Raw genomic sequence first — 25,973 nt, forward strand, 5'->3', positions numbered from 1 at the left:
CTATTCCATTCTTTTCTCCTTCCTTGCCCGCGTATGCTAGCAGGCAGCGTTAGCAATCACGATAATGACCATAATCACTCGTGGCTTCGGCTCTTGACAAGGGGCTGCGCTACGGCACAAATTCTGAATCGATTGCAGGCGGAAGGTGTCATCAGAGACCGACGGTAGCCATCGGCACGATTACTGGGTCCTCCGATCGGCACTGGCGATCACGGCCCAAGTAAGTCAATCAAGTCAGTCAAGTCAGTCCAGTCAGTCCAGTCACTCAGACAGATGGACAGACAGCGAACTCACGCGCGCGCCTCTCTGGTGAGGATGAGCGACGCGGCTGCTTTTGACGAGTCTCGTCGGCGGCGCTGACACGTTTCGACGTTGACTCGTGCGACGTGGACACCTCCGGCCCCCAAGCCCTCATCGTTCGGAGTCGCTTTTTGTTTCGCCACATCCCGTGCCGTGTGTCTTCAACAACATCCGGTTTCTGCATGCGGGGCCTGAATCTCAGCTTCAGGCCTCAGTTGGACCGACTCAGTCACCAGCCAGCACGTGTACCGTCTCCACTGATTGACGAGGCCGGTGACCTTGCCCACGCACTATCGGTCACTAATACTGGACTGGCTGCCATCCGGACAAGATATCGCGCCATGCCAACCGCTGCCGACCCGTGCCTGTGGTGCTGTGGGGGCACAGATTGAATTTCAACCGCGCCAGCAGAACGCAACGGGATGGATCGCGGCCCAAGTCGCGGTGGTTGTATCTGCACATCACTGCGCACACTTGCAGAAAGGAGAAGCGGGTCTGGAGCAAGGGCACGAGCAAGGGCAGCTATGCCGTCATTGAGTGGGAACGCAGCGCACTTGATCTTGCTCCAGGCTCCAGCTGCTGCTAGCGGCCGCAGCAGCTGTGGTGCGGGTGGGTGGGCACGCGGTTGGCACTCTCGGCCAGTTGAACCGAAGCTCGTCGAGCGTATGCATGCTGGTGCGACGATGGGCTCCCCCTTTGGAAGAGGAGATGCGGGTCTGCCCGCTACTGCGGGCTCGTCGTCTCTGTGTCAAATCCTTTTGCTGTACCCATCTTTCCTCCGTGCATGCATCTCACATCTCACAATTGCTCCAACTCGCACCATGGTCCACGCCGGAGGGTCCCTAGATGCAGTGCAAGTGCCAGCATCAACCGACGGAGGAGGGGTCTGACCCCAGCGCCGCTCCACCTGCGCGCAGGAGACACGAAGATTTCGAGCTGTCGTCTCCCCCGTCTTTCACCCAGCTTGGGGGTTTTATTTTTGTGTTTTCCACTCCCAGTCTGCCCAGTCTGCCAGTACTCCGCCATGGTGCGATGCACGACAGCGGGGACTATCCGACCCTGCAACCAACCGCCAAGTCCAACACCAGCGAATCGTTGGCAGCTTGACGCCCATGGTGCCGGTCATGTGGCCAGCGTGCAGATCTGTATCTTGCCAACAACAAAACCCATCAAGGTGCCATCCGGGCGCTCGTTTGTTTTGTGGGGAAGAAATGAGGCACAGCACAGCGTGGACGGGGACGCGCTCGCATCTGGGTGTGCTTACTCTTCCTTCGTCCCTTGTTGACAGACAGACAGACATACAGACAAACGAGACCACCTTGCTTTGCCGACCGGCAGAAATATGCCCGGCTTGTAAGACTTCGTGTTACACAGCGCATGCATGTTCTATCCTCTTTTCTAACATCTTGCTTACTCCGGACTCCGACTGTGCTGTACTCCCCCCCTGGGGTACCGAGATCCAGGGCGGTGGGATGTGGCGTCCCACGTACATGAAGTCATGCTTTTCTGATGGCGGTTGCAGCTGCAGCCTTGCCACTTTTTTTTTTGTCCCGATGTCTGTCTGTCTTCTGACGATCCGCCTCGGCGCAGCGGAGCTATCAATATTGCGCAAGATTTGGTGCCTGGAACAAGCAGAAGGTTCGGTAGAAGGAGTAAGAGCAGCAAGGCACAAGGAACATGCCTCCCAACCGTCGGCCGACCGTTGCATCCGTCAGCTGCAATGGTGACGCGGAATCACGGACAATCGAATTCATATTACACAATATAATACATAAATACCACGTGGTAGATTCAGTCCACGAGAGCAGGAATCTCCTTCCAACTTGCTCACCGCCTATTTCCTTGTTTTTTTTCTGTTTTTTTTTTTTCTTCCCTCCTCGCTCGGACTGCCTGCACCCTCAACGCTCAACGCTCAACGCTCCAAATGCCCCCCAAACGCCAGGAAATGTCATTCCATCCTCATGGCTGCTCCCACTTCAGGCTAGGCAACTCTAGCCGTCAACGATGCGGCGCGTGGCGTTGATTAGTCTCGAGGACGTCTCTGTCGGTGAGGCAGGTCCTCCTTGGCTCTAGCTTGGCGCTTCCTGTGCCAAGGCTGGGGAAAATCAGGATGTTTGGGTAAGGCAAGCTGTGGGAGACAGCAACTGCCGTTGTAGTCGGCTATTAGGAAAATGCCGGCCATCGGACCGGGACAATGGCCATCCAATCCCGGTCCCGATCCGGCACCGGCCGGCCCCAACTCCCAGTGTATACCGGCTATTGGATCCATAGGAAACTCAGTCGCTTTTCCCGTCGTCGTCGTCGCCGCCGTCGCCGTCCTCCTCCGGCGGCTGCCTTAGCGAGACGATGGCTTTGCTGTCCCACCCGCTGCCCTCCTTGGCAATCTCATACTTGCCGCCCAGCACGAGATCCTTGGCCACCAGCTCCCGCGTGCGGCCGAGACTCTCGATGGCGGAAATGCGCTCGATTGTGGCGTCGAGGTGGTCGCGGAACCCGGGCAGGGCGCAGATCTCGCGGAAGGCGAGGTGCATGGGCACGCTCGAGGCGCGCATCTGGGCGGTGCTCGTGATGGTGAAGAGGTTCATACGGTCCAGCTGCCTCACGAAGTCGGCGCGGGTCTGGATCTCCTGCGCCTTGTGCATCGGGTAGGACGGCAGCATGTGGCCGATCACCGGGTCGTAGGTCAGCGCGTCGTCGAGCTCGCGCTCCTTGTCCACTAGGGCCAGGGCTAGTACCATCGCTGCGGCCTGGGAGGTGTCAGCTGGTCTGTCTGGGTAAGTTGAGTAACTCACGCATGGGAAGGACGGGATTGAAAACGAAGTTCTCCGACTCGTTGATGACCATCCCAGCGGGAAGCGCTGCTTGCACTCCTTAAGAACGCCCGCCGACGGGAACTGTGCCTCGTCCACGAGGGCTGGACACAGCCAGCAGTTATCCACATCCGATCATACCCATCCATTCCGTCGAGAACAAGACAGAGCCATCGCGACAGGCTGGAAATATGTGGCCGAGTATTGACAGGGGACAGAACATGGTGTGTGACGAGCCGGGCGGCTCAGCGATCCAGAAGACAGGAGATTCAATCACTTACAGCCCACTTCTGCTGGTCCATCACGTCATCGTCCATCTCCTCGCCAAGGATCCAGCACTGGTTCAGGAAGTAAGTCTTCTCGACCTCCTTGATGTCGTCGCACGTCTGGAGCATGTTGCTGCTCTTGGCGACGCGGTTGAGGAAGGTCAGGCGCCCGCCGACCTTGTCGTAGATCTGGGTGGCGAGGTCGTCGGACAGCCTCTCGCCGAAGTAGCGGGCGCGGTAGCGCTTGAGGGCGGCGGTGGCGGGGGCCTTTGGAAGGTCCTGGACGCTCAGGACCTCCATGCGGGTGGCGAGCTGCTTGAGGCGCTCGTAGACCCAGTAGTCGTCCGAGTTGAAGACCATGGTGACGAGGTTGGAAGCGGCCCACATCTCGGCGCGCTGCTGCAGCAGCTCGAAGAGGTCCTTGCCGTCCTCGTCGTCGCGGATCAGGTGCATCTGGTTGATGATCATCACGAGTGGGCGGCCGACCTTGGCCCTCCGGTCGAGGGCGACCTTCTCCAGCTTGTTGAGGGCCCTCTCGATGTCTAGCAGGGCGGTTGTCTGTTGTGGTGGGGGGGTTTCCCGTCAGCGCTATCGTGGTAGGAGAAGGCAAGATAGGTTTCTCAGCTGGTTCTGGCTGGGCGTGCTTGGCCTCACTCATGGGACAGCCCCCTGAAGTGACGCGGGCGCACGTTGTCTCAGATGCCACAGCCTCTTGTACCACCCCACGCATGCCGTGCTGAGAACATTCGGGGGGACGCGATTGACGCAACATGAAAGTCTCACACCAAAGTCACTACTTACATCCCTTGGCCCCTTCTCGCTGAAGTACCCGCCGATGTAGTCCTCGTGGAACTCGTAGTCGAGAGCTTTGCCGAGCCGGATCCGGAAGATTTCTAGGTCTGAGTGTGCTTCGAACATGGCCACTTGGGTTTTAAAAAATGTCAGCGAATTCCGTTTGTCTTCCAGTGAGGCGCGAATGGTGTAGTCCTTGCGCACGAATGCCTGGATCTGGCTGTGAGGTCTGGGGTCTAGCAACAAGAGGTGCCATTCTGTGAGTTGTGACAGGATAGCACATACGGCAGAGTCCCGATTACCATGATCCGGACAGCGTGAGGCCATTCCGGAGTCGAGGAGACATTCCAATGGCATCTGGGTTTTCAAGACCCTGCTAATAGAAAGGCCCCCACGGAGCTATATTTTACTTCGTAGACGCAGTCTTTGAATTCGAAATTATTTACGGACTGCGCCCGCCTACCTTTGCTTGGGACTCGTGACTCATTCCGTGTCACCTCTTGTTGCTGCGACCTGTGCCTCCTGGGCGAGAAGACCGCCTACACAAATGACAGGAAAAATACAGGGAGACAACTCAATCACTTACCGCCGTCACCGTCGATCTTGCGCATAGCCTCGATGAGCATGCTGCTCTTGCCGGTGCCCTTGTCTCCCATAAAGAGGTGGTAATGGCCGTAATCGAGCCCGGAGACGATGGCGTCGACCTTGGCCTGCTCAGGGCGCTGGACCCAGTGGTCCTTGTTGACGTCGTCGCCGTTGCGGTGGACATTAGAGGGGGCGTGTCCCTTGGTGATGCCCTTGCCCAGGGCGGCCATCTCCAGGACGGGGTCGCCGGGCTCGAAGGCGTTGGCCATCTTCTGCAGCTGCACCTTCTTGTAGAACTTGTGGTACGCGTAGGCGGCGCTCGCGAACCCGACGGCCAGCACCATGACGGAGGCGAAGGACGTCGCGGCCGACTCGAGCATCTTGTACGCGAGCGAGGGCTCCTCGTTGCCGTGGGCGTTGCCGTGGCCATTGTGGCTCCCGCTCCAGTTCCAGTTGCTCCCGCCGCCGCCTCCGCCGCTGCTAGATGAGGATGAAGGGCGGCTGCTGCCGGCGTCTTCTTTGCGTAATGATCGGCCGGTTGAGAAGCTGCGCGGCGTCTTATTCCCGGTGGTCGTGCATGCTGCGCCGTGCCACTGCCGCATGGCGAGGCCTCTCGGCAGGAACTGGGCGTGGTGGGCTGTCAAGGGCGCATGATGTTGGTGCGCGGCCCTGCATGGTGCATGCGAGCGCACGAGCTGCTTCAGGACGGCGCTGGAAACGCGCTGGCCTGAAGCCATGATGTGAGGCTGCCTATTTCCTCCTATCACTATGGCTTGCGCGGTTGTCCAGTGATATGTGTGAGGGAAATAGACAGGTTGTACGGAGGAACAAAAAGGAGTGGCTGGCTCCGCTATGGGAGCGTAAAGAGAGACATGGGAATTCTAGACGGAACGGAAATGAAAGAAGAATGAGACGTTTACGAAGAGGGTTGCGAACGACTTAGATTTGGTTGTTGATGAGGGCAAGGGCGTGTTGATGAGAAAGGAGAGGGCGAATTGAGATTGGACCCGGCGGAGTGAGGCCAACCGAAAGGGCGGGCTCGGGCTGCTGTTGTGCGACGACGGCGACAAAGAGTCAAGCTGTCCATTGATAGCCCTTGACAGCAGGAGATGGCCGGCCATGACGAGCGGACCTGGAACCGTTTCTTGGCCGCCAGGTTGCGGACCTCCAGGCCTGGCTGGCGAGAAGCCAAGGCCCAGGAGGCGGGTTCACTTTTGAAATGGGGGACCCCTGGATTTGAGTGATATTTAAACACACAAGTACCTCTTCTCACAATAGTGTGTGGGAAAGTACATGGTCTGGTCTACCAGGCCTTGGTGGGACATTGGGGAAGGTGCAGTGCAGGTAATAAGAGTCAATTGAGCTGGTCTGTGCTGTGCCCGCGCCTCTGCAAGAAAAGGGAGGTGAGGAGAGGCAGGAGCAGAGGCAGACAAAAACAAGCGGCAGCAAGAGTGAGACAAAGTCCACGGATGGGTGCATGCATATGTACGCTACCAGATGGGTTGATTTTACAGCACAGCATCTAGTCTCATGATCCAGATCTACATGCATTTCTGAAAAGTGCATATTTGCTCACCGATGAATGCCATGTGAGTGGCGTGCAGCAGGCCAGAACCTCCACCAGACCAGGGACAGCCACATACACAGATCTCAAGGAGCAAGATATCCTAAACAAAACAGGATGGGATGAGATGCATGCATGGGGTTGGTGCTTTATCAAGATGGTAAGCTGACGTTGGAGGCTTGACCCCGGGTCGGTCTGGAGCGGACAGGAGGATCATCCAAGGCTGACAGGTTGAAATGTGCTCGCTCGAAGCTCCGATCGGACTCTGGAGATGTGTGTCACCCATGCCAAGGCAAAAACCACGAAAGGCACGATGACCTGACAGGTGTTTGAGAGGCAAAGTAGGTACACCTAACTGTTTTGACATCAAGGTGGTCAATTGTAAAGTGCAGGACCAAGGTGCCTTCCTTCCCAGGACATCCATCCATCAACCAACCTTCCTTTCTTGGAGCAGGTGGTCTGGTCACAGCTTGGGCCCTAAGTGCCTTCTCATCCTTGGTCATAAGCGGTTTTTCTCTCATTGACAAGGTGCAGGACTAGATCGAGCTTGCACGGCAGCATCCGAGACCTCCTAAGCTCAAAGCTCACCTTGCAACACGTTCATTTACGCGTCTGTCCCCGTGCCATTGGCCAATCGATTCGACCATCACCCTCTCCAAGTTTCCCTTTCCCTTTCCTCGCGTGTCGCGGCGCGTTCCTCAAGGTTTTGGGCAAACTCCAATTAAACCCCTGGTCTTTGATGCTTCATCACCATTGTACAACCATTGTACACGACAACAGACCCAACACCGATACCTGCCTCCCCATTCTCCATCATCCATCATTCCCCATCACCACCATCACTTGTGACAACTGACCGACTGCCTGCCTGCTGCCGTGGGGTTCTCGAATCCGGTGGGGCAGAGCTCTGGTCCAGCACGCTGCAGCTTTCCGCAGTGGGGCCTGGCAGGGAAACCGAATTGCGGGGCAGCAAAACCTCCCACTGCCTCCAACAGACGGAAGGAGCTAAGAGCTCTCACCCTCTTAGCGCCACCCAGGAGGCTGCAAGCTTCCTGCGCCTCGTGCCTGTCGAAACGTTTCGTCGCCGTCTGCGATGACGACAATGGGCAACGAGTCCAGCCAGCTGCAGAAGGAGGCAGCTGAGGCAGCCGAGGACGAGCAACGCGGAGGCAGGGTGATCGGCACGCCCATGTCCCCCAGTCCTCCCCCATACCCCGGCGAGGTCCGCGACTTACGCAAGCCTCGTGGTTTTCGCACTGACGGCGGCGACGACGCTCGATCCTCAGACTCGGACCACTCCAAATCAATCAAGAAAAAGAAAAAGAAGGAGAAGAAGAAGAAGAAGAAGCGGCGCGACAGCTTGGACAGCGACGCGGCCAACGGACATCTCGACGCCACCACAGCTGCAATGGCCGACGAGAACGACGCGCCCGCGGCCGCACCCGAGTCTCACAAGAAGAGCAGGAGTAAGAAGAAGTCGCGCAACAAGGAACCCAATGGTGTGCAGAGCCCTGATGCTCAACACTTGCTTGTGTCGCATGCTGTGGGAGGCTCGCCACCGTCTGGCCAGCAACCTGATGTGAACGGAATTGCAGGCCACGCGCCGACCCTGGATATCGAAGTAGCGGAGCAAGAGTTAATTCCGGCAAGCAGTGTGGAGGATATCGCATCAGCGCATCTCAAAACCGAGCCCGACACCGATGTGGACGACGTCCAAGATCACGAGCTGCCCTTCCGAATCGCCGGAATCGCCGACGACAGCATCGTCGATGGCGACGACCCGAGCCAGAAGTCTCCGTTCATGCACAAGCGAGAGATGTCCATCGTTGACGACAGATTGGACAGGGCAAACGATGACGAGGCGGCCACACCAGATCTGCAACCAAGTCAGGTTAAGCCTGAACCTCCTTCCTCGGAGAGCGAGTCCGACTTGGGGTCTCCCAGTGTGGCACGACTGGACAGACTGGAGAGGTCGAGGTCGAGGTCCATCTCTCGGCCGCCGCTAGTTAAGCCTGCAATCGAAAGTGTGAGTTTCTACCGGCACCCCTAGTGGTCTCACTTCATCCGCTAATTTGTTGTTTGTAGTTCGACGCGGGCGACCAAGCCACACTACCAAGCCGCTCGTCAACAGGCTCAAATAAAAGCATTCCAGCTCGGACCCAAGACGCGAGACCCACCTCGAGAGACTCAGCACATTCATCGAGCTGGCACAATGCCCAGCAGAGCATTGACGCTATGGATCTGGACGTGGACGATCAAGGCTTTGCTAATGGGCATGTCAGTCCTCCAGAGAAACAGGCCAGAAAAGCGAAGTCCGCCAAAAAGCCCAAGAGCCACAAACAAGCCCATAAAAGCAAGGCGGAGGCAGGAGATGCCGACGAACGCCCCGACGCACCTGCCTCATCTCGCAAGAGGAGTGCTCAGAAAGGCCGACAACATCAGAGCGATAACCCAATGCTGAACACGGATGTGGACAAGGTTGCAAATTGGCTCCAACAGCCTGCCCGCCGAAGAACTCACGAGGATGTGGTGGAAGAGTCGGACCATGAAGCTGCAGATCAGAGCGCGGAGGCTGTTGTGCACAACGGCGCTCAAGACGAGTTGCAAACAGAAGAGGCGATCCAACGAGAGCTCCAGCAGCAGCTTCATACTCGGGATACAGAAGCACGTGCTGACAAGGAACCCGAGGTGTCTGCGACCCAGCCGAAGAAGGCGAAGAAGAAGCGCCAACTCCACTCGAAGGAATCACTTTCGCTTTCGCAGCTAGAAGATGACTTCGGTGAGGGTGACAATCAGCCCCGAGTGTCTCTGTCGCAAAGATCCAAGCTCAAGGACGTCATGCGCGGTGAGCGCAATAGCCCCGAAGACGAGACAGGAACCAACGTCGAGCCATCTCAAGAGCCGAGTCTGCCTAAGCAGGCCAAGTTAAAGCGCAAGCGGCGTTCTAACGGCGCATCGGAAGACGAGCTGGAGGATTTACTTGCAGGCCCGTCCAAGCGCAAGAAGTCCAAGAAATCCAGCAAGGGCCTTGATCCCAGCGATCGCGACAGAGCCGCAGTCGCCTCAAGAAGAAAGCGGTCATCGCAAGGCGAGATCGCCACCGGCCCCTGGACCAGCGAAGAGCTGGTCGCACTCGGGCGAGTAGTAGACCAGTTTTGCAAGGCTTACGACATGGAACAGTCCGAACTCAACGACATGATACACCAACGGCCCGAAATGACCAATCCGCTGCACAAGGAATTTTGGGACAATGCTGTTGCAGCTATCGACAAGCGAACCAGAAGGCAAATCGTCGAACGGACTCGCAGGCTTTACAATAATTTTGTAGGCCGCGGCCGCTGGGACGAAGAACAAAAGGAACAGCTGCACGACTTGTTCGACAAGCATGGCACCAAATTCGCTGCGATTGCTTCGTTGATCAATCGCGATCAAAAGGACATCAGGGATTATTGGCGCAATCACTACGTTGTAGATGGGCATCAGCGCAAGTCGCGGTGGAAGCCAGACGAGACGGAGATGCTCAAGCAAGCGGTTGAAGAGGCCCTCAACAAGATCAGAATCGACCGTGAGAACAACGACCAATTCCGTCCTAGACCCCGCGCCAAAGGCTTTGACGACGAGTCCCTTCTGGATTGGCAACAGATCAGCGCAGCCATGGGTCTCACTCGGAATCGGCAACAATGCAAGTTCAAATGGCAGGACCTCAAGGACAAGGGCGTCGTTGGCGACGGAAATGACCACCTTCCTGAAGCCTCCCGTGAATCCAAGACCATTAATGGCATGAGTGAGGTGCTGGCCAACGCGCGCGAGGACTACCGCGTGATGAGTGTCGACGACCAGCTCCAAGTGATCGAGGCCATTCACGACTCAGGCGCAACCAGTGACTCCAAAATCCGCTGGAACTCGCTTGTGGATGAGCGCTTCAGGGCAAAATGGCGGCGCCCCAGTCTCAAGTTAGTCTGGTTCAGACTACGGAAGACGGTGCCAGATCATGAGGAGCAGGATGTTCAGTCTAATGCGCGGTACTTACTGAACTATTACAACGTCCAACAGTCCCTGCCTCGCATCGAAGACCATCAGGCCGACGAGCAAGTGGAGGAGAAGCTTGTCAATACCAACCCCGGCAGCAAGGTGTGGCGGACACCCTCCCAGGAGCCTCGTGCCGTTAGGGAGAGGCAGCGGCGGTCGAGCAGTGCGAGCAGCCGGGCCAGCAGCCGGGCCAGCGAGAAGGTCTCGAGTCAGATTCTTCGGATCCCAGGCAACGACGACGATGAGCACGGCGAGCCCGCGCAGCGAGGTCGAGACCACACCCCGAGATCGGGCAGCCTTGATCTTGGGCAAGAGGACGTTGAGGGTGCTGAGAAGCAGCAGCACCGCAAGAAAGGCAAAGGGAAGGGTAAGAGAACCCACGGGAAGAAGAGAGACGAGGCCGTGCCGATCCGGATCCCCGAGCACTTGAACGGTGAAGCAGCTGAGAAGGCGTCGGCGGAGCCCGAGAACATCCACCAGTCTTCTGCAGGAGCCAGCAAAGCCAAGGGCAAGACGAAGAGCAAGGCCAAGAAGGCCAAGTCACCCCCGCCTCCGAGGGGTGGATGGAGAAGTGAGAGTGTTGCGATGGATTCCGATTCGGAGTGAAAAGAATGCAGTATGATGAAGTCTGCACGCCAGAGTGCAAGTATTGCTGTGGATTCTGATTCGACGTGAAAAGAACCAAGTACGATGAAGTCGACGGACTGGAGCGCAAGCATTGCTATGGATACCGTTTGGGGGTAAAGAGAATCAAGTATGACGAAGTCTGTGTTGGCATGGCTTGATAGAATCATTGCTGTACATAAAATACTGGGTGGGGACGAGCATGTGCCTACGTCCGTTTGCCGCCACAATAGCCAATCCCAAATGTTGAGTTGCCATACCGTCGTTGTTCCCATCAGTCCATGTTTCCACCCGAATCCCCTGACCCGATTGGACCACCCCACGACAAATCCCCTCTCTCGACAAAGCGGGTGAGCACACAAGTCCACGAGCCATTTTGCAACTGATGTGGTACATATACGACAATGACTCGCATGAGGAACCGCCCGGGAAACAAGACGGAGGCAGACTTGCGAAGGTTTATAGCCATGCATCATCAACTTGATGATGCGTCCTTTCCCTTATGGAAAGGAGGCCACATAGGACAAGCCAGCACCCGGGATGGGGCCTGACTCCCTTCGTCTAGAACGTCTGCTCCCGTTGTCCGTCTCGTCACCGGGAGTTCCCCTGCTCCGTCACGACGACGGCATGTCTGATACCAGGCAAGCATCGTGTTCCCCTTCCTCCCCTTCCCCTTTCGCGGGCTCCCCTTAGTTCGGGGCCTGACCTACCTGGCTATTGAGCCCGCGGAAGAGGAGGGGGATTGGGTGACTGCGCTGGGCTTAGAGGCCCGCCTGCCGAGTGAGGCTGTCGAGGAGCGCGTCGAGCTTCGCCTCCGTGTCGGCCCTGGCGGCCTGGAGTTTCTCGGCCGGCGTGCGGCCGACCATGACGGTGTTGCACAGCCCGAACGGCGCGATCAGGTCCTCGAGCGCGCGGAGCGACTCGAGCGTCGTGACGCCGGCGAGGCTGCTGGGCCGCAGGCCGCCCGCGCGGAGGAGGGCGGCATCCCAGGAGCTGGCGAGGGCCCAGGTTTTGTTGGGCTCGTCGGCGCCAGATTCTTCGCATTCGGCGGCGGGAGAAGTGGTGGTGTTGGATGCCCCGGTGAGCACGGCGGACTGCAGGGCCGCGTCATCTGGGTGAGTGCTGCCCTGCAGGTCGTGCAGGCCCGAGAAGAACTCGTGCGCCGGGTGCGCGACGGCGGCCCAGTCGAAGTCGAGCAGGGCGGAGACGCGCCTCGTGGTGGGATCGTAGAGCATGTTGTTCATGGCTGCAAGGCGCGCAAGAAAAACAAAGTACCTGTTAGGAGATCAGTTCCGTGGAGAAGGGAAGGGCCTTACTGAAGTCGCCGTGGGTCAGGACCCGGTGGCCGGTGTCAACGCCGCCGCGTTGCAGCACCCGCTCGATGGCTGGGCCGGAGATGAAGGCGTCCAGCCTCTCCCTGAGTGTTTCGTTGTTCCTCCACCCGCGCAGCACGGTGCTGTTCTCCGCGTCGCCGTCGAGCTGGAAGCGCAGCTTAGCGGCCAGCATGTCCGCGTAGGAGGACCACGGCCCGCCGGGGAGCAGGGGCCGCTGGCCGGTGACGATGATGCTGTCGCTGGCGATGGTCAGGCCACCGAGTCCGCTGGCGCCGGCGGGCAGCTGGACGGCCTGGATGGCGGAAAGGATGGTGGCGACCTGCGCCATGATGGCTTGCTGTTCTTGCTCGCTCATCCCAGCGAATTGCCCATCCAGGTTTGAACCGGGCCAGTGTTCCATCAGGGTCCAGCCCGAGGAGGCCTCGTCTGTGTCCGGGGACGGGTCGGTGAAAGGCTCCCAAGCGTAGATGGCGGGGACGATGTCGGCCATGTCGGGGGCGCGCTGGGAGAGAGACTCTCGGATCAGGGAGGAGGCGATGACGTCGTTCTCGACGCGGTTGGCGTTGTTCAAGCCCTCAGCCTTGGGGTTGGAGAGCTTCAGGATCAATGTCGATACGCCGTCGACGGGAGGCAGGGTGGTGCATGGCTTCGGGCCGAAGTTTGCTGCGGTGGCGGGGAGGCGAGGTCGAGCTTGTAGAGGAAGTTGTTGTACGGGAAGGGGGAGCGCTCGTCGTACTCGACTGGGGTGACAGCGGTGGCGATCAGGCGGTGTCTGTCCAGGATGGTCTGGACAACGGCGAGGCGGCGGTTGTAGCCTGCTCGGTTGATGTTTGGGGCGGCCATGTTGTTGTGTGGTGTGAATAAGGGCGTGGATTTGGGAGGGTTGTGATGATGGAAGGTGGTGGTGAGGGAGAAAGAAATAGGACGCTGTTACAGGTTTATGGAAAGAGGGGTCAAGCATATTTGTAGACCACTCACTCATCACCAGTGGACGATGGATTTCTGGACACCGCGTCAGCCGCGCCGGGATGAGATGCAAGGGACGCGTTCTTGCACGTCGACCAGTGACCACTCGTCTGTGCCGCCAAGCCGCATTATCATGATGACGGGCTAACCTGGGAAGGGCATCTGCCTAAGTCCCATACCATGCTTATCCTGACCGTCTTGTTTCCGTCCAATCCTGCTTACCATGGCTTTCCTGCCCACGACTGTGCGGACGTGCATGTGCTGCTCATCCACCAAACCATATTGTCCTGTCGTTCGGTATTGTCTGCCGGATCCCAGTCCACCTGAGCCCGGCTCGGGCAACAACACCCGCATCGTCGAGCTCAGACGACGTGCCTCCTCTCCAGCCCATCGGCAAGGCTCCAAGCCCCTATTCTGCACAGCAGAACGATGAGCATGACGATGATGCAAATGCCTCCCACCGCGATGCTGATGATGCCACCCACGTTCATGGTTCTTGTTTGTCTCGTTCGTCTCGAGGAGGTCCGATGGTCACCAGCGGTGTCGAGTCTCGTCCCAGGCCTGCTGGTGTTTGTCAAGGAAGAAAATCATGCAAGGTTTGTGCCCATCCGCTCGAGTTGGTGATCGCCGGCAGGACATTCAAAATCTGGCTTGTGGTAAAATGGTAGCCGTAAAGAGAGTGTGTGTCGTTTGTCTTGTCTGTGATGACCGAGGCCCGGATGGGAACGTAGAAAGAACTCATGCGCATCATAGACACACAGCCTGATGCTGCGATATGGGCAGGCGCAGGCGACCAAAATGTGAAGGCGGGCATGAGGGCAGGGCAGTCACCCCTGGGCATTTTAAGGAGCCCCGGTATCCTCCTGATGAGTCTCATCGGCGCCGTCTTGCTGATCTTCCATCATCTGTCTGAACAGCCGAGAAGCCATGCTGGAGTCCCCACCAAATTTCTTCTCCTCAGCGGCAGCAGCGTCTGCCAGTTTCTTTTCTGCAACTGCCTCGGTGACAAAGGTTTTAAGCGCCTTCTCGGAGGCCGCAATCTGCCAGTTGAGTGAGGCAATCTTCGCCTCTTGCTCCCGGGCTTTGGCCAGGAGGTTCTCGCCTTTGTTGTTGTGGTAGACGGAGCTACCAATGGTAGCAGCAATGGTGCTGCCTTCTGCCGGCCGGGACCAGCACTTTTCCTAGGCGTGGCCGAGGCGGCCGCAGTGGCGACAAGTCTCGTCCGAAGTAAGTATGTTGCTATCCCCGAGCCATATCTAGAGCACTCACAGGAGATGGCATGTTGGAGGCCGGGGCGGGGCTATCTGGTTGTGTTTCTGTATTTGAAGGCGAAGCCAGTTTGTCCGGGAGCCCCTGGCACTTGTTCCTCTCGGGATACATAAGGTACATACCGTTGGTCTTCGAGGGTTGAAGTGATCGTGACAAACACAGCTCCGGCAGCGCAACAATGACCCTGGGTAAGCCTGTGTTAGTTCCGTGCTGTTATGCTTTCAAGAACCCGGTATCTGGAAGTTGGAACGCCCTTGCCGAAATTCTACTTCTATTCAACGTGGTCAACTTTTGGTAACGCTGGCAATAACAACCCAGCGCTGTGAAGGCTCAGAGCAGCCATTTGTTGACTTCCACATTACTTTTGCTGTCGCCACAAATGCTTTCAAATAATCGCCAGTTGACCGTCTAAGGGTGCTAGCAAATTCCAATAGAGAGAACATCTCCTACTCTCACTGTTTCCGTCTCCAATCTTCTTTCGTCCGCATTCCCTTCGCCATGGACACCAGACGGCATGTGGCCATGCCCAGCACGGAACAATGCTCCCGATACAACTCAACCACAGTCAGTCAGTCAGCCAGCCAGCCAGCCAGCCAGACACGAGCCTTTGTCCTCATATTTCTCATCTGAACGATCTTAAACCGACTTAACTTAATAAGCAGCAACAACAGCAGTGAGTTACGTCCATGTGGCCAACACGATACATTCCGGGACTTAAAATGGATCAGCAAGTCCGACATCGACATTATCTTGCTAACACGACATTCTCAGGCACGTAGCAAAAAACGAAAGCTGCCGCTGTCGCCGCCAACCGCAAGTAATGAGATCCAACTCTGGTTTTGCCCATAGTAACGCTCAGATCCTGATCTTTAGTCAAGAAATGTGTGCAAACGCGTAAGTCAACGATTGCAGTTCTTCTTTGCATGCATCCAAAGCTGAACTTAAAACAGACAACCCGACCTCCTCCTACTCCTCCATCACAAACGCCGCCAGTATTCTTAATGTGTAGCTAGGGGTGTCAAAAGGTACTGAGCCCAGGTTATGTGGGCGCAGCGGTCGGCCCGGCCACACCGAAGAAAAGCACTGGTGTCGGCCAGCAGAGGGCAGCACCATTGCTGCCACCTTGTAGCTTTATCGTAAGTACTTGTATTTCGAGATGATTGCCTGTGTTCTTACGAGTGCAGTCAGTATTGACATCTGTCTTAGGATCCTGCTGCCAAGGAGAAGCTGCGACGAAGGTACTAGCGTGGCCTCCACTGGCATGAGAACCTTTTACACATGCCAATACTTCATTGAATATAGAGAGAATACAATGTTTTGTCAGACAGACTGAATGGCTCACGCTTTGTTCAGATCATCGAGAAGCATATGCGACGGCATCCTCGGACTGGGTGTTCCGTGTCTAGTTATCATACATCTTGTTGTCACAGGTCTAGTTATCGCACGTTGGGTTGTCCCATGTCTGGTTGTCCCATGTCTGGTTATTTTAGCGCTGATTATCCTGCACTCAAACAACCCGCATCTGATTATGATAGCCAGCGCACGGTGGGCGATGTGCCAGTAGGGTCTGGGTGTCCCTGCCTATATTAGTTGCTTTCCACATTCATCAGTCACTTAGACGGGCCAACTTCCCAAGCAACACCATTGAAGCTTGTCAAATGCTAACATATGACCCATCTGGTTGTGCATCACTGGATGAGCTAATTAAAACGTTTCGAGGTAACCTGTCCTAGAAACATATGTGCAGCGGGCTCCAAATTCAGTTCACCCACTACACAATTCACAAAGGTTCCACTCTGACTGCCCAAAGACTGTGTCTTTACTTTGCTTGAGCCATTTGATCGAGCTGCCTCAATGCCTCCTCCATCCTGGGCCACATTGCACTCGACAAGAAGGTGCACATAGTTCTGTTTCCATTCCTGTCGATTGCGCCCTGGATGAAGTTCGGACCCGGGGGTGGACCCACCTGGGAGTTGAACAAGCGCTTCGACATAATCACGCATGCCAGCCCCCAGCAACCTCTCCTCCTCCACGGCGTTCCCTTCTCCATCAGCCGCACACGTGCGTTTGACTGCCCCGGAGAAGTCGATCTTCCTGCAGTCATGGTTCTTAACGCGACTGTTGGCGGTGAATATCATGCCCTTGGGATCTCTGTACAGCGATGTCATGCCCGAGTCCAGGCGCGCCTTAATCGACGCCCGAATTTGGCCGATTGAGGTCTGCTCTGCGAGAGACGAGCGAAGATCTATTGCGATCTTACCAGTGGCGCACGTGCCAAATGTTTTGCTTCTGGGGTCAAGGTCCAAGCCACCTGATACATTTTTTGAACGTGTGCCGTCTCAGGCTCCAAGATGCCAGCTTTGGTCAAGACGCGGCGCAGATCGTACACTCGCATCAGGTTGATGGGCCGGGTGGCTGGCAGAAAGCCGGCAACGGTCTTGGCAACCCAGCCGGCTATCATGTCGTCTTCGGTAGCTGAAGAACCGGGAGGCAAGGTGTCTTTTGCCTGCTTCAAAATCACGTCCGCAGCTCTAGACGTCAGGCATATCACACGCCAGCGGGACTCGGGCGAAGACATGTCCCAACCCGGATCTTGCAGTGTCGTGGCCTGGCCGTTCAGGTAGGAAGTCTCCCATGTCTATCACCCCGTGTTGCAAGACAAATTCTTCGTCGCTTTTTTGTTTGATGTCCTCGCGGATGAGGTCGAGCGGGTCGCTCCACGCACCTGCCAGTGGGACGACATTGCCTTGCCTGCCGTTGACCACATTTGTCCATGCTTTCAAGAAGGCCTTAGAGCCACCGCCATCCATGAGAACGTGGTTGTAGTTGAGTATGACGACTGTTGCATCTTCGAAAGACATAACGTGAAGTCCCAAAATCGGGTAGTCTCCCTTCTGGTCTGTGAGATGTGCCATATCTTGCGGCCATTCTGGCGGAATTAGAACCGACCAAAGTTCCGTCTGACTTCAACTAATAATCTGACATGCATTCCTGACTAAAGTCAAGAGGAGAACGAACCGAAGATGACAGGGATGTCTGCACGGAAGAGCGGTCACTTCGCAGCCGTGCGATCTGAGACACCAAGGGATGGGCCTCGATGGACGTTGTCATTTCCGTGTGTTTGAAACGAATAGCTGGGCGTGCTCGCGTGGCCGTGGGCGGCACATGGATGAATAGTTTTCCAGAGGCCTGTGCTTCCATCAATGCACCTCAAAGCAAGCCAAAAGTTTCATCTTCAACCTACGTCAAGTCTCCAACGGCCTCGAAGCTTCCTCCAGTCTCCAATGTTGAGAAGGGTCTCAAGGGATGTGTGCTAGACATCGGCATCCATGATGTCTCGGAATCGGAGGACCTGGCATACCGGCATAATGCGGTTGAGTGCCGTGTCATCAAACCTGTACACCGGCGTCACCTTGTCTCCATCCGTTTCAAGCGTTGGAGTTGTGTGAGAGCCCATTTTGAGCGTTTTAAATTATTACTGGCAGAGTTGTACCGTTGTTTTCGTCCAATGAAGGGAATTGCTTTTACAGACAGTAGCTGTCCCCGTATACGAAACACAGTATCAGAGAGAAACCCGTGAGGAATGAAGGGAGCAATTTGGACACAGATTCGCCAGCAAGTGCGGATTCGACGTGAAAAAAAGTCTCTCTGCGGCACAGCAAATGAGCCTTCTCTCCTTGTGCAAAACCTCGGCTTGCAAGGAATATCAGGGGCTCTGCACGTGGGCCTCAAAACCAGTCGAAAATTATGTGCGTCTTAGCCTCCTTTGTTTAAACAAGGGAGAGGATACCTGTATTCACGTGGAATGATATGTGACACGGAGATGATTCCTCACGCATGGAATGGGATGGTCAGCAGGTCCAACAGTTTTGTGTTTACCTGGCTCGGTAAAGGTCCTGTGATGCTGAGAGTCTTGGCTGCATATCAAATGTGATAGATGATCCGGAAGAGCAGATAAGTGAAACGGTCTGCCACAATTTTGAAGATCAACCCAAAGAACGATAAATGCCTTGCTCACTTCAGGTCAAGGCCGCAAATGAGCTTGCGGTGTCGTCTGTACCCAGGGTGTCTACAGTCCCAGACTGCAATCCATGATTTGATTCGGACGGGAAGTGGGGACGTGGTAGTCTTGCCTGCCCATATACGATGGGTCTTGGCTCTATACGCATAATTTCTTCAACAGTTTCTTATTGGCGGATGATGAAAGGACCAACATGAGTGACATGTCTCTTCTGGCACCCATATTCGGAAAGTATCTGCCTCGATGAATTACGATGTGCACCTTCAATCATGCTCCTATCGCACTAGTGTTGCGTGAGTTCATGGCAACCACACCAATGTACGTGGCAGAGCCGCCCGACGGACAAAATAGGATGACAGTGGACCCACCTTTCAATGGAGTGAAGTGCCAATGGCCGTTGTAAATACAATTGTTGCGCTACTTGCTCTAAGTTTGAGATTATTTACGAGGACTCATGTCACACGTTGGGGCCTGGGATGGGATGATTGTAAGTGTGCAGGAAATGAACTGAAGTGAACACTTTGCTGACATTTCCAAGATCCTGTCACAATCTCAATGGCTGGGTTCATCTCATTTATGTGCCTCTCAATACACAGAAACAAGCCTTTGAATATCACGGGTAACATACTAATGTTATCTTAACCCAGTTGTTAAACTTGGTGCTGGCCTGAACAACGTGTGGAATGTGCTTTATGATGACTTCATCACATATCTGGCAGTGAGTCTGCTTTCCCTGAAGTATGAGAGAGAGCATAGTACTGACACGTTTCTTCAGGTGAATCTGGCAACAACAATTTCCTATTTCAGCCGCGTGTCCTTTACCAAACTGTCTATCCTGGCCATCTATCTTTGACTGTCACCTAACCGCGTTTTCCGCCGAGCATTCTACACGGTACTAACAATCACGGCTCTCTACACATCCATTTACATCTTCATGGGTATTTTTCTCTGCCGGCCTGTCTCATTACAGTGGGACCTTTTTATCCAAGGCCAGTGTGTGAACAAGGTTTCATTAATGATAACGCCTAGTACTGCCAACATTATAATTAACATAATTATCTTGCTTCTTCCCACTTAGGTTATTATAACTCTCTAGATGCTTAAGGTACAGAAAGCATCACTCCTCTGGTGCAGCAAATAGAGGGTGTAACTATATAATTGGATTGCAGGGCAAGCAAAATGCCCTTGCAGTAGGTCTTTTGGCCTAGTGGTCTATTTTCTGCACCGTCCTCATCCTCTTTGCATCAGGCGGCTTGTGGGTAACCTTTAAGAACCACATGAGGTCATGAGTGTGCATGAAACTAACGCTGAGACTTGCTTAATTGCAGTGTCTGCTGCATCGCCATATATCAGATCCACATTCTCCTAGGTCTCCTCCGAAGCTCCAATTAGAGCTGGGACTGTGCTGAACAGGATCTCTAGGGAACTGTAGAATGCAACCTTGGTATTGTTTGTGCCTATATCCCAGCCTTTAAGCCATGCTTTGTGCAATACCTGCCCACCATCTTTGCATCACAAGTGTCCAGCCGGCAGCCAAGCCAGTCCTTACAAGCCTACTCCACCATAATAAGTAAGAATTGTCAACGGAATAAGGAAGTTAAATCCAGCCAAGCATATAAGCTAAGCTAATAATTAAAGGTAATAATGATAATGCTTATACTATTAACTAGCGTTAATAAAATAATTAAGAAAGTTATATAATAATATAAATAAATTGTTGGCTGGGTTAATGTACGCTGGTTGATAGCAGACTGGTTGTATTTGAATCGGCTATGGTGTGGAGGGTAGGTTGCAGCGAAGCTGCAGCCTTTCCCCGTCTAGCTATAGGCTAGCTATGGTGGTCCGTGCACGGGGCACGTGACCGCCAGCTGGCAGCCGGCTGGCACCGGCTGGCAGCTGCTATTGATAAGACTAGTCTAGACCTTGCACCTTTAAATTTGTGCATTGTTTGCAGCGCACTCACTGCATGGGCACGCTGCATGTAATGCCCATACATACTATTCCCACATTAGCAGTCTTTTATATGTATGCATGCAAACGCTCCAAAATCATGCTTTTCCTCCAAATCATTGCTTAGCTAATTAAATCGCTTAGTTAACGTAAATATCTTGTCCTTCAAGGGGCTACAATGGGTTAAGTGCCTTGTGGCCATTGCTTTAATGGGTTGAGTGCAAGTGTTTAAGTGCAAGTGTTTAAGTGCAAGTATATTTAAGTGCAAGTGTTTAAGTTGCTTAAATTGCTTAATTAAATCATTAAATTACTAATACTTTAAAGCTTTAAAGTATTTAAATATTATGCTTTAATTAATTAATTATTACTTTAGCAGCTTCTTTCTTTTTATTACTAAGTTAGCTAAGGTACCTAAGAAATAAATTAAGCTTAAGCTAATAATGGCTGCTATTATTATATTTCTTAATAAGGAGGAGGTTGTTATTATTATTGCGGAAGAGGTTGTTGCTATAGGGCTTGTATTAAGGGTATTGCTGGCTAAGAAGGAGGTTATAATTAATAAAGAGGAAAAGGTAGTTGCTTTATAATAATTAACTTTATTTTAATTAGCTTAAGCTTTTTTTAATATTTATATATCTTTAATTATAAGTAAAAGGTTATTATTATAAACTCTTTTTAAGGTTATTAAAGCAATTTTTAATTATTTAATTAAGCTAAAATAATTAATACCTTTATTATTAACATATAATTATATCTTATATATATTTTATAATAATAAAATATTTATTTAAGCTTATAAAAAAGCCTTTAATTAATCTTTTAAAAGCATTCCTTTATTTATTTATAAAACTTATATTAAAATTTATTAAAAAGATTTTTATTATAGCTTAAATAACCCTTAAGGCTTTTAATTATATTAATAACCTCCTTTTTATTAAAAAAAGGGGCTATTATTAATATAAAGATTATTGCTATTAAGGTAAATCTCGTAATAATTAATTATAAAGCAAAGGGGAAGGGGAAAAGGATGTTTTTATATTATGCTTATAGGCTAATAACCAGCTCTTAAACTATTTATTTATAAGTAATGGCGCTTAAATGCTATTATTGCTTGGTAAATTAACCTTTATTAGCTTTTTAAGCAATTTATGCTTAAGATTTTATTAAAGAGCATTAATAAAAAAGGCATTAAAAAGAGGAAAGGTTATATTTATTAATTAAATGTTAATTATTATTAAAAGGTAAATATCTTAAAGATTTAATTAAGTTATTTATATAGCTAAACTTATAATAAATCTTAATTATCCCCCTTAATGGTTTTAAATTAGTTAAAAGAGTTGCTTTTTTTATTAATACTTTAAAGTATTTTAATTAAGCATGCTAATTAAATGCATAAATTGCTTAAAAGAAATATTATTTATTAATACTTTAAAGTATTTAAGTGTTTTATGCTTTGTTAAGTATTTAAGGGTTTTTTAAAGGGTTAGAGGGCTTGGGGCGTTAATTAAGTGCCCTAAGGGGTGTTAATTGCAAAAAAGGGCTTTTCAAGGGTACCAAGCAAGAGCTTCTTAGGGTTGCCACTTAAGGGCTTCTTATGGGTATTAAGTAAGGGTTTCTTAAGGGTATTAAGCAAGGGCTTCTTAAGGGTGCTAAGCAAGGGCTTCTTAAGGGTATCATAAGGAGGGCTAAGGGTATAAGGGCAATATAATTAAAAGCTGGGCGTTTGCTATAAATTAGTTAATTTCACTTAAAAGTTAAGCGTTTGCCATAAATTAAATGGGATTAAGTAAAGCTTATTGTTAATTTATTTAATAATTAAGGGTATTATAAAAGGGCTTTTAATGGTTAGGGAAGGTTATAATTGCTTAAGGGTATATTAAGAAAGGCTTCTTAATTAAGGCTTTTCATAATTATTATTATTAACGATTTACATTAATAAATATAATTAGAAATTAGGTATTAACGCTATAAACTAGTTTTTAATGCTTAGTTAAACTTTTTAATAGCTTATAGCATTATTATTAATATAAAGTCCCTTAATGGAATTATTGCAAGCAAACAAGCTTTTAAGAAATGAGATTTATTTCTTTAATACCTAATTATTTATGCTTGCTAAGCAAGCATTAATTAGTGTTAGCTAGGTTAACATATATTAATTAATAGTAAATTGATTATATTTAAATTGGCTATAATGTGGAGGGTAGGTTGCAGCAAAGCTGCAGCCTTCCCCTGTCTGGCTATAGGCTAGCTATGGTGGTTCGTGCGCGGGTCACGTAACCGCTAGCTGGCAGCCGGCTGGCACCGGCTGGCAGCTGCTATTAATAAGACTAGTCTAAACCTTGCACCTCTAAATCTGTGCATTGTTTGCAGCGCACCCACTGCATGGGCACGCTGCACATAATGCCCATATGTATTATTCCCACATAAATTAAATGAATTAAATATTAAGATAAATTTATTAATTATTAATATATTAAATTATTTAATTAAAAAATTAATAATATATAATTATAATTAAAAATACTTAATAATAATTATACTTTTAACCTTATTATTATATTTATACTTTAGCTTATTATATAATTCCGGTAATATATCTTAAAAAGCTTAAAAAATTATTATATTAACTTAATAAATATTAAGGCTATTAAAAACAAGCCACCCAAACAATAGGGGACAAGTTTTGCTAGACCCTCTTAAGGACAACTTAAGGAAGAGCTCTAACGTAATAAAGAGAAAAGATAAAAATAAAAGGAAGCCAAAGAAAAAGAAAAGATAAATATTTTAAAAATAAGAAAAGCTTAATTAAAGCACTAAATATATAAGAAAAAAGAAGAGTTAATTTCTTAAAAGAATATTTAAAATAAGCATAAAAGCTAGCTTTTTATAGCTAGCCGGAATTTAATGCAATACTATTTCTTACATATTTCCCTATACCTGCTAATATACCCCTTTTTAAGTACTTTATAATAGGTATTGCAAAAACCGCTAAAACAAAACTTTACTATCTTTAATTAAGCCTTTAAGTTTTAAAATTTACCTTATTATAATCTTAATTATTATTACCATCTTTAATCCCTTGCTTATTTATCTTATTATAGCTTTTGCTTTTTTATAAAAGCTTTAAATATTCTTAAAACCTGCTTAATAATATATTTATTAATTATATCCTCCTAATTATTAAAATTTACTTTAATAATTAGCATTAGCATAGCTATTAAAGATTTAAATACCTTTATAAAATAAAAAGCAAATTTATTTTTCCTTTTAATCATTACATTAAGCATAACATGCTAGCTTTACTAACTTCCACTCCTACTTCTCACAAAGCTTCCGCTTCCACTTTTACTTTTTATAATACTTCTACTTTTAATATCCATGCTTTGCATTTAATTACTTAGCTAGCTTACTTATAAGCCTTTTAAATCATCCTTAAGCAAATTTCATTACTATTCCAATTATTTTAAGTTAGCTAACGCGCTTTAAATTCTATTTATATTCATTATTAAGATAAGCAAGCAAAAAAGATCCTTATATATATTAAGGCAAGCATTTCTTACTAGCTTTAAAATATTTTATAATGTAATGCTTAAGCCAAAGGCTTATTTAATTAAAGTTTTACTTAGCTAATTTTAAGCTATACAAAAGTTTATACCTCGCTATATATTAAACATTTAGAATTAAGTTATTAAACTAATCCATATTAAAGGTATTATTTCCCTTACGCCCTTTTTGCAATTAATAGCAATCTTAACATATTGCAATTTAAATAGCTATTACTAAATGATATCCCTTTATAATAAGAGCCCATTTCTTGCTTTAATTACTTTTATGCCATTAATCCTAATAAAGGGAATTAATATAAATATTTAAATAGCTTTATTAGTTTTATTAAGTTTTAATTAAATAGCAAATATTTAAGTAGCAATGCTAATAGCAACTTTAAGCATCTTAAAATATATAATTTTAATTAAAGAAGCCTTAGCTTAATCCCATACCTCTTAATTATTCTTTCCTTAATTTTCTCTAAAGTAATTTTTAATAAACTTAGCAGCATGCTATTTACAAAATACTTTATTAATTTATCTTAATTCTAATGCAAACTCCCTGCTAAAATCTTACATTTTATCTTTTAAGGCAGCTATTAAATATTTATAAATAAGCGCTTTAACATCCTTATTCATCTTACTCTTCCTATTTCTTAATATAAAACTATTTCATAATAAGCAGTAATTCTTTATTTTATTAAAAATTGCTATCATTTAATAATTAAGTATATAAATAAGTATAATAATAAATTTATAATTCTTTATTAATTTACGCTATTAATATTTCTTAAGTAGGGTATAATTATAATGCAAAGGTTTTTTAAGCAAAAATATAATATCCTAAAAGTTAAAAAGCTGCCAAGTTATAAAGGCTATAATATATTAAGTTCTTAATTCTTCGCATTTATAAAGCATCCCTTTTATATTAAAAAAATTAAAGGCAAGAAAGGCCCAATATTATTCCATTAAATTTATTAACTTAATTAATTTTCTTAGCTTAAAATAAAGGTTAATGCCTAAGAAATATTTTTATATTATCTTTATAAGTTTATTATTAAACGCTATTTATTTTATATTAAAGAATAATAGCTAATTAAGGGTTTAAGATTGCTAAATATTATTTAAGTAAACCCTATTTATAATAATTCTTATTTTAAAAAGATTTTTAAAAAAATTAGCATTTGCTTTCTAAGCAAAGTTTTTATTGGCTGGGTTAACGTACGTTGGTTGATAGCAGACTGGTTGTATTTAAATCGGCTATATAGAAGGAAGGAGGGTTGCGGCCGTAGGCTGCAGAACCTCCCTCTGGCTATAAACTATCTAGGGGTGGTCACATGCTGCCGCACGTAACCCTTACCTGCCGGTGCTTTAATGCTAATTGCTTATAGTGCCTATCGCCTATATTGCCTATCATACCTAATGCTGCTATTTCCTTATAATATATTTATAATTATATTAGCAATCTTTAATTAAGTAATTAATATATGCTTTTAAAAAGTATATAAGAAAAAGAAATTAAATTAAACTTAAAGCCGCTAAGTTTAGATTTATTAATTAATTAAATTAATTAAAGATATGTATTTATTTAATTATGCTAAGTATTTATAAAAGGTAGGTATATAAAAAGGCCTAAGTTATTATTAAGGGGTTGAAGGTTAGTTATTTTATTAAAGTATGTAATTAATAAATAAAGGTTATTTTAGTAATTATATATAGTAAATTATCTTAATTATATTAATTAATAAAGTGCAAATTATTACTTTTGCTATATAAATATTTTATTTATAATGTATTTTATAAACTTATGCTTTTATTGCTTATGGCGCTTAGGTTGAATAAGGACTGGATTAAATCCTTAAATTAATAATATTATTATTTAATCTTTAGCTTATAATATACCCTGATTTAATTTAGC

The 25,973-nt window shown here is 49.0% G+C and overlaps 6 protein-coding genes across 6 annotated transcripts; 2 read left to right on the plus strand and 4 right to left on the minus strand.

The window, feature by feature from the left end:
* Positions 1-2,576: 2,576 nt before the first annotated feature.
* On the minus strand, positions 2,577-5,490 carry INS49_014025 (uncharacterized protein; the record flags this gene model as incomplete). The annotated part of the gene is made up of 4 exons (XM_043174717.1): positions 2,577-3,047; positions 3,392-3,934; positions 4,178-4,404; positions 4,755-5,490. The coding sequence occupies 4 exons, from the start codon at positions 5,488-5,490 to the stop codon at positions 2,577-2,579; spliced, it is 1,977 nt and encodes a 658-aa protein (XP_043021662.1).
* Positions 5,491-7,419: 1,929 nt separating this feature from the next.
* Positions 7,420-10,952, plus strand: INS49_014026 (uncharacterized protein; the record flags this gene model as incomplete). The annotated part of the gene is made up of 2 exons (XM_043174718.1): positions 7,420-8,343; positions 8,403-10,952. The coding sequence occupies 2 exons, from the start codon at positions 7,420-7,422 to the stop codon at positions 10,950-10,952; spliced, it is 3,474 nt and encodes a 1,157-aa protein (XP_043021663.1).
* Positions 10,953-11,731: 779 nt separating this feature from the next.
* Positions 11,732-13,495, minus strand: INS49_014027 (uncharacterized protein; the record flags this gene model as incomplete). Its single annotated transcript, XM_043174719.1, has 4 exons — positions 11,732-12,216; positions 12,287-12,967; positions 13,298-13,306; positions 13,450-13,495. 4 exons carry the CDS (start codon positions 13,493-13,495, stop codon positions 11,732-11,734), a joined length of 1,221 nt encoding a protein of 406 aa, XP_043021664.1.
* A 617-nt stretch (positions 13,496-14,112) lies between these two features.
* On the minus strand, positions 14,113-14,551 carry INS49_014028 (uncharacterized protein; the record flags this gene model as incomplete). Its single annotated transcript, XM_043174720.1, has 2 exons — positions 14,113-14,426; positions 14,536-14,551. 2 exons carry the CDS (start codon positions 14,549-14,551, stop codon positions 14,113-14,115), a joined length of 330 nt encoding a protein of 109 aa, XP_043021665.1.
* Positions 14,552-15,975: 1,424 nt separating this feature from the next.
* On the minus strand, positions 15,976-17,454 carry INS49_014029 (uncharacterized protein; the record flags this gene model as incomplete). Its single annotated transcript, XM_043174721.1, has 4 exons — positions 15,976-16,001; positions 16,506-16,725; positions 16,800-17,014; positions 17,265-17,454. 4 exons carry the CDS (start codon positions 17,452-17,454, stop codon positions 15,976-15,978), a joined length of 651 nt encoding a protein of 216 aa, XP_043021666.1.
* A 1,560-nt stretch (positions 17,455-19,014) lies between these two features.
* On the plus strand, positions 19,015-19,413 carry INS49_014030 (uncharacterized protein; the record flags this gene model as incomplete). The annotated part of the gene is made up of 4 exons (XM_043174722.1): positions 19,015-19,047; positions 19,099-19,123; positions 19,208-19,278; positions 19,336-19,413. 4 exons carry the CDS (start codon positions 19,015-19,017, stop codon positions 19,411-19,413), a joined length of 207 nt encoding a protein of 68 aa, XP_043021667.1.
* Between the last annotated feature and the right edge of the window lie 6,560 nt (positions 19,414-25,973).

Source organism: Diaporthe citri (genome assembly GCF_014595645.1).
Source record: "Diaporthe citri strain NFHF-8-4 chromosome Unknown scaffold_7, whole genome shotgun sequence".
NCBI classification, from domain to species: domain Eukaryota; kingdom Fungi; phylum Ascomycota; class Sordariomycetes; order Diaporthales; family Diaporthaceae; genus Diaporthe; species Diaporthe citri.